The 8,229-nt window shown below is 48.2% G+C and overlaps 1 protein-coding gene across 1 annotated transcript; it reads right to left on the reverse strand.

The window, feature by feature from the left end:
* Nucleotides 1–223: 223 nt before the first annotated feature.
* On the reverse strand, nt 224–580 carry LOC120662527 (predicted GPI-anchored protein 58). The gene has a single exon (XM_039941659.1). The coding sequence runs from the start codon at nt 578–580 to the stop codon at nt 224–226; it is 357 nt and encodes a 118-aa protein (XP_039797593.1).
* Between the last annotated feature and the right edge of the window lie 7,649 nt (nt 581–8,229).

Genomic DNA, 8,229 nt, shown 5'->3' on the forward strand with positions numbered 1-8,229 from the left:
CATAGGTATCTCTGACTGATATGGCATAGTGAACTGAGACCTCTGTTGTTCCTCCATGCATGTTGTTCAGCACGAGAATCCGAGTAGACACAGTCCACTCTTCTGGGTACCGTGGGTGTGTCCTCTGTCTTCCCAAGTGGAAAATCTCCACCGAAATGTGCAGGTACTGGAACAGCATGTGCAGCGCCCTGGAGAAGTAGAAGTTGCCCCTATGCTAATGATACTACAAGGTCCACTTCTCTGGCTGCTGCGGTGCTGGCGGCGGTGGCGGTGGAACAGCTCCAGGTCCAGCTCCAGGTGTGTCTTCAGGTACCTCTTGTGCAGTTTCAGCTTGATCATCCTCAGCTTGGTCCTCCTCCACATGAATCACCTCTTCTTCATCATCTTGAGTGAGGTCCACCACTGGTACAAATTCTTTAGGATCCTCCTCTTTCTCAGGGTCTTCCTCGGCAACAGGCACATGTGCGGATACAGGAGCAGGTACAGGCTCAAGTGCAGACACAGGCTCAGGCACGGCTGCGCTAGCGTCAGCGGGAAGCGGGCTGCTACACGAGCTGGCGGCACTTCTAGTGAGAACCATCTATAAGGGACAATTAGAAAAGTTAGTATAAAAAGAATATAGAGATAGGACAAATGAGCAGATATAATAAATGAACAGGACAAGGATATAATAAATAAGCAATGATTAGCAACAAGGAGGAAATAAATGACCAATGGATTAGAATTAATTAAATAAAAGCAAGAACAACATTAATACGGATCAGAACATGGTTAACTAATGACCATTACTAACTAGGCTGACGTCCTACAGTCAACACGGCTCTAGTACCACTTTGTCACGCCCGATTTTGAAGGAATAAACCAAGCAATAAATCATATGTGCGCCAGGATCAAAATTACACACATATGAAGACAATAGTGAATAACAGAAGCAATGTCATAAAGTACCGAAGTTATTTATTACAAACCAAGCTGAATGTCATAACATAAATAAATAGCATTTTAGTTCGCATTTATTCTAGCAGCGGATCCATCCAACTCCACAGACAGCTGACTGGGGGAACGTATGCCTAGAAAACATAGATGTCGTCTGGGAAGGCCTCAAACTAATCTTGGTCTGAGCAGTGTTGATATACCAAGTCTGAGCACATGACGTACTCAGCAAGTATATTGGAAAAATAAATGACATGCAAGGCTAAATCAAGGAATAAGGCTGGCTGAATAAGCAGTAAGCATTTTAATTTAATAGTTGATAAAACTAACATTACTACTTAAATGAATCCAAACCCACATTTATGAAAGGAATTTAAATACTGAAGTAATAAATAAGCCTTGAAATAAATGAACAACTAAAATAAGTCATTGATTGCAATTAAGTAGACATGTGAGGGTCCGAGCCACTCTTGACCATGAGCATGACTGATATACTAGTTTTCACTCTGCAGAGTTTGCACACTTTATCCACAAGTCGTGTCTCCCTTGATGCTCGTGTTTGCAAGGCCCTTAAACACTTCCTTTTGTGAGTGGCAGGGATTCACTACAAGGCCTTTACAAAGACTCCCTAACCAGTAGTAACCCACTGAGGTTTCAGCAGCTGGGCAAGTGCACCCTCCCCCAAAGCAAGCGTACCTCATAAGTGTACCAAACCCTTTTGGCAGGCCGAGTACCCCTTCTTGAACCCAGGCCCCCCCCTTGCGCCTTTTGTTAAGCTACTAACAAGCTAGAGAAATCTAATTAATCAACCTAGACCAGAGCCATATAGTTTTTGTGGTTGCACTGTTTTCCTGGGTGGTTCTCCATGCTAGATTTTAATTCTCATTATCAAAGTATAATAATGTTCATCAAAGAGTGTAAAACTTGTGATAAGTATAAAGCTCTCATAAACCACCCATAACCATTGTTCAGCAGCTAAGCAAACTACCCAAAAGCTTTTATAAAAGAAAACCCGGCTATTCAAGAACATGGATAACAATGAGGATAATAGGTACCCGATCAATTTAATGCATGCAAGCGTAAATTAAATGTGAGTAGGACCAAATATGATCGTAAATATACTTGCCTTCCTCATTCACTTACTGCTGCTCAAAGTCTTCAAAATCTTCATCTTGAAGGTTCTCGAACGACTCTTCGTCTAAACATCACGAACACGCCAAGCAACACGAGCACATACAAGCAAACAATGGAAATAAATTAAATCATTACACCAATCAATGAAAAGCAGAGGTAAAACACTTAAAAACAGGTTCTATGCGTTGCAATGATTGAAACGGTACCAAGAACGCTTAAAACGGAGTTAAGCGGTAAAGATATGCTAAAATAGGTCTTAACCGAAATAAACCAAGGACTAAAACATAATTTCTTATAAAAACATGAGGGCCAACATGTAAACACTGAGGCTAGGACGGCGGGTTATATTTTCAAGGAGTTTAGAGGGTTTTCTACAAAAACAAGGGCCACAACAGAATTATTTTTGAATATGAATGGACGGCGAGTTGATATGCAAAAAACGGAGGGGTGTTTGTGCAAAATCTCCACAGTTGACCGGCTGCTACTCTATTGACTTGAAAAGGGATCTGATTTGCACCGTTGGTCTTTGATCTGATGGCTGACAATGGATCGGGGCGCCTGGGCAGTGGCGGAATGCCGACGAGCAGCGGCGCGCCATGGATGCGGCGGGGGATCACTGGAGCAGCGCCCCGATGGCGCTCCGGTGCGCCAAAAATCCCGCGGAGATGCCGAGGAGCGAGGGCGCTATATGGGGACGCCAATGCAGGGTCGCGGGCGGCGGCCCAGTAGCGGCGGTGGCTGTCGGTGTTTACCGCCAAGCCTGCTCAGGGATACCCTTAACAGTAAAGTTTGTAGGTAGGGATCGACTTCCCTGGAACTCGATGGTGGAAGGAACACAAAGATTTAGACAGGTTCGAGCCGCGAGTTGTGTAATACCCTACGTTCTTTGTGGTTGTTTGTATTGCCTTAGGTGTTGATGTTTTGAGGGGGTCCCTGCCCGCCCTTATATATCCGGGGGGGACAGAGTTATATGGAAAGTCCTAGCCGAGTACAGTTGGAGTCCTACTACAACACAATCGGATAGTTTCCTTTGTACTGCAGCTAGTTCTACACCTATTCGGGTAGTTACTAGAGAGGTAAGGTACATCCATGAGCTATCCCTTAGTCTAGAACATTCTTTGCCTATAAGCAGTCCCGCTGCCCGGGTTTGAAAAGCCCTCGAGCTCTTCGTAGCCGAGTCCTGCAGGCGTCGAGTACTTGGCTGGGCATCTTCGAGTACTTCAAGCAGTCGGAACATCCTTCTAGTTGCTTCTGGACCTTACTTCAGATACGGATAGTAGTCTCCCAAGTATTTCTGGTTGCTTCGAGGCTGTGAGGTGCTCATGCCCCGAAATCTTGATCATATATGGTGCGTGTAACACCCGGTTTACAAAAGGACATAAACCGAGCAATCATATACATGCCAGGATCAAGTCACACGTATATACAACAGAATGAACAGTATATCACAGCACATATCACGTAAAAAGATATAATAAAGCGAGTACGAATGTTATTTATTACATAAATGATAAAATGTCTGGTACAGAGTATGCGGAAGCGTAAAACAAGTACGAAACTCGGAAGCTGTGCGCCGCAGGGACGTCAACTGGGAGACGACCGCCTAGAAGTCCTCGCACTCCTGGTAGCTCTGGGTGAACTCCCTCGCGTCACCAGGAACTGAGGAGCGGTAGAGTATCCCCAAAAAGAACAAGAGGAAAAGAGTAGAGGAGGCAAGTGTGAGTACACAACTTGTACTCAACAAGTATAACACAAACTATGAGGCTCTAAGGTTAGCTGACTCGACTGCATTAGCTTTTATGTCTTGGCAAAATTTTATTACAGCTACTTACTACAAGTTGGTGAATTACCATAAACCCAGTTACATAGTAATTAATCAAAATTAATTATGAACTACTGAGAACCAAACCAAACCACCCGGGGAACCCCTCTAATCAAAGGAAGATAACCCCACTAATCAAAAGGAGGATCTGGGCCGCTCATAACCGTGAGCTCGACTAGTATACCAGTTTTACACTCTGCAGAGGTTGCACATCTTTACCCACAGGTCGTGAGCTACACTAGTTGTTCATCACACTTCCGTAGGTGAGATGACTAGCAAACTCACTACGAGGCCGTTACAAAGGACCACGTTGATAAGGTGTAACCGCTAAGGATTCAGGCTCCGCAATGATGGGGCCCACCTCGAGGGGGTACAAGATAACACTGACCAAGCCTCGCAGTGCAGGGACCATTGAAGCTCACCCCCCTCTTGCCCCGTCAGTAAGTTACTCCCGAACCAAAATGACCTAATTAGTAAGCCAAGACCGTCCCATTCCAGTCTTGTGGTAGCGCTGTTGTCCCATGTTGTCACTCTATGAACCGGTCGTTAGGGAGAGTGGCCAACCAAACACTAAGCACCGTGCTGGCCCAATAAACCATGTTTCTAGAAAAAACAATTTTAACGAGAGACGTGAGCCACTCAAGCACAGAACACAGAGGGCCACTCTCAGAATTAAGTTGCATATACCATTAATCAAATTAATTAAAAAGGACCAAGTGTGTTATAGCGCGGCACCTAGCACAACTAACCAAAATGCAACCCAAGGGATATATAAAGGATATAAAGTGGCTAGGGAAGTCCTCATAGGCATACAATATTAAAATGCAGTATGAAAATGTATTTAAAAGTGATACGAATGTTCATGTTATACTTGCCTTCCTCAAACTGCTCCTGCTGCTCGATGTCTCCCGCGGAGGGTGGCTCCTGGTACTCCTCCGACTGCTCAACGTCTACTCACGATCGCAATGCCAAAACAAAGTCCAGAACATACACATACATGCAAACAAAGGCAAAAGCTAAGAAACAGTACAACAATACATAAAAACAGCAAACAAAACTGGTCTAGAACTATTCTACGCGTTACAACGATCGTGTGGACATAAAGAACACCTAAAACGGAGCTAGAACGTGAAAACTAGAGCTAAAACTAGGTTTAAGGACTAAACTACGAGAAAACTAAGGTTCTAGGGGCTTCTGCGCAAAAACCAGGGACCTAAACATAAAAACTGCAAAGGTCTGCGGGTCGGCGCACAAAACTGCAGGGGCTGGACTGCGGGCACTATTTTTGGAAAGCTCAGGGGTCTAAACTCTAAAAGCAGGGCTGATCTGGAATTATTTTTGAACTGTAGTGGACTGCGGGTTGATTTCAAAGAAGTCCAGGGACTCTTTAGCAAAACAGCCACGACGAACCGGTACGTGCAGATTTGATCCGTTGGATCTCGATCCCGTGGCCCAGGGCGAAGGGGTACACTGTTCTAATCTCAGTCGCGCGTCTTGGATCGGACGGCCCAGGGAGGTTGGGCGCGCAGGGTCGGCGGCGGTGCACGCTCGGGCTCACCGGAGTCAAGCAATCTCAGCCCTCCGGGGGTCAAAACGATCACCGCTTGGGTCAGGAAAGTTCTATGCGACATGCGTAACCGATCCAAGGCAAAAGCTGGGCATGGGAAGGCCCTGGGACGTAGCTGCGACGGCGGGGGCGGATCTGAACGGCGGCACTCGCCGGCGCATCCGAGTCCAGGCAGTTCTGGGCTCGGTTTTGGGCGTGAAGATGCCCGGGCGTGTGCGGAAGGCTATCTCGAGGGTAACATGGCTCGTGTGAGGCTAAGTAGGGATGCAGCAAAGTCCGCCATGGCGGGCTCACGGCGTGGGTCACCGGTGACTGGTGTCCCGGCACCCGTGTTGATCAAAGTGCCCTAAAACCTAGAGCAACAGGAAGGAGAAAGGCTACGGGTGCTCACCGAGGCTTGATATTGAGCTGTGCTGATGTGCAGGGGCGTCGGCGTCGGGGTCAAGCGGTGGCATAGGAACGGAGTTCGGGGTCCGGCCGATGGCGTGCTCCTCCGGTCGTCTAGGCTCCACGGGTCGACGCATGGCGGCGCTGTGAAGCAGTACCAGGGGTCAGGGAGGTCCGGTGATCGCCAGCGGCGATGAATTTCTTGAACCCGATCTCACGTGCGGTGGCGGGTCCAGGAGAAATTCCCACGCGTGCATAGTGGAAGTCGAGGATGGCTGCCTCGGGGTTGATCCTGGGTCCAAGGCGGAGCTCACGCGAGGGTTTCAGGGGCTAGGGCGCCGTGGGGTGGTGGGTTCACGGTGGCGCAGGGGCGCGGCGTGGCGGAGCAAGGCGAGGGCGGTGGAGCAGGGGCTCTGGGCAGTGCTGGAGGGTGAGGGTGCGTGCGCAGAGGTTTCCCGGGTGGTTTAAAGGGAGGAGGCCGAGGTTCACGGTGAACAGGTGATGGCAGGTGGGCACCGGCGATCTCGTCGGGGCTCGGTGCTGATTCTGCGGATCGCGCAACAACCCGGCGCGATCCTGGGCTTCTGGAAATGCGGCTTCTAGAAGGAAGGGGTGCGGCGGCACTGACCAGAGGGTCCGTAGGGTTGGGATGGTCCACGAGCAAGGAGCTCGGGCGCAGCTGGTCCAGCGAGCAGGGAGGTCCGGCCGGCGCGAGGTTGAAAAAGGAAACTGGCGTGTGGGACCTGGAGGTCAGCGAGGGACGGAAGAGGAAGGCGCGGGCGTCCACGGACAAGCAAACGAGGTTGACTGGTGGGCCTGGTAGCGGGGAACCGGGGACACACTTCCACTTGCTGAGGTTAGTGCCGACATGCGGGCCTGGGGCACGGGTGTTGGGCCGCTGACTGTGGTCAGAGCGGGGCGTGGTGGAGTGCACGACGCGCTCGCTGACTCTGGTAGGTGGACCCGGCTGGTCGGGCGGGATGAGCGCGGAAGGGAGGTCGCGACGCGCGGGTTGCGTCCATGCTGAGAAAGCAGGCTACGGCAAGCGTTGCCTGGGAGGCCGCCAGGTGGGGCCACGGGGCACGTGGGCGCGCATGAATCTTCATTGACACATGGGGTCAGCCGGGAAAGAGAGCGCGTTGCACTGTGGTGTCTCTGGCTGATGTGCAGACTGGCTACTGGGCTGCTGGATTGGGTTTCCTCTCCTTTTTTTCTGGTTTTCTCTCTTTCCTCTCAACTCAAACTATTTGAATTCAAACCCTAGCACTCATCCAAATAAAACTTATGCACCAGCATGAATGCACAAACAAGTTTAAACCTAGAAAAATTTTAATTCCTGGTGAAAATTAAATTAAATGCAAGCTAAGCAAATTAAACCTTAGAAAATTAAATAAAGCCAATTAAATTTATTATTAAATATTGAAATTTAAATTAGGGTGTTACAGTGCGCGAAGTGCTCGCGCTCCATGTAGTAGCCCCCGAGCCTTAGGTTGAATCGCGGAATCAGGCTGAGGGTCACTTCAGTCTTTTTCCTTCATTATTTTTCTAATAAATTTGAAAAATAAATCTCTGATGCACATATCCCGAAGCCCCCGAGCCTTAAATTAAAATCCCTTATTCTGCGGGTAGCCTCCGAGCAAAGATTTGGAATTAAGGATGTAAGATGTGGCATCGGATTTTATTCTTCAGAATATCTGTAGGTTTAATACTATCCGATATCCGAAGACAACTCTTTTTCGGGTAAAATCCCAGAAAAATGATTCGATTGGATATGCCACACTGATTGCACCCGAAATATCCTCAGAAATAAAACCCGGGATGTATATCTCTTTACTGTACGCTCACATGGGACTATACTGTATGGAGAATCTGCATTACTGCATTCGTGAGTGCTACCTTGTGGCTATAAAAGGTGGGTGAGAGGCCTTTGCCAGAAGCACCAGCATTCTGAAGCTATGGCTTGCATTTGGTGTTTTAGCTCTCGTCCTCCTGATATTTGTGTAGTCCTTTTCAGCAAAAGATGCTAGAAGAGAACTTGCGAGCGACAAGAAAAATCTCTAATGCCAAACCCTGCAACCCTGCTTCTCTTAGCGAATCCATGCTGGACATCATGTCCTTGCATATTCCAATGAGGCAGGTTCTCTGTCGATGGGTTGGGTCTTGTTGTGTCACATCCTTGGGACTACCTGTTTCTGGGTACCCAAGAACTGACATATCTGGTAAGGAGACTTAATCTTATCACAACATATTCAGGGAGAAGAAGAAATTTCTTTGCAAGATACTACAAGAGATCTTGTGAGGCGATTACTCCCAGAATACGAGTATATTATTCCCTTGATGGGAATAACAAGTTTGTACTTTGACACGGCCTCGGGCCGATCTAGCT

The sequence above is a fragment of the Panicum virgatum genome, chromosome 2N (genome assembly GCF_016808335.1).
Source record: "Panicum virgatum strain AP13 chromosome 2N, P.virgatum_v5, whole genome shotgun sequence".
Taxonomy (NCBI): Eukaryota; Viridiplantae; Streptophyta; class Magnoliopsida; order Poales; family Poaceae; genus Panicum; species Panicum virgatum.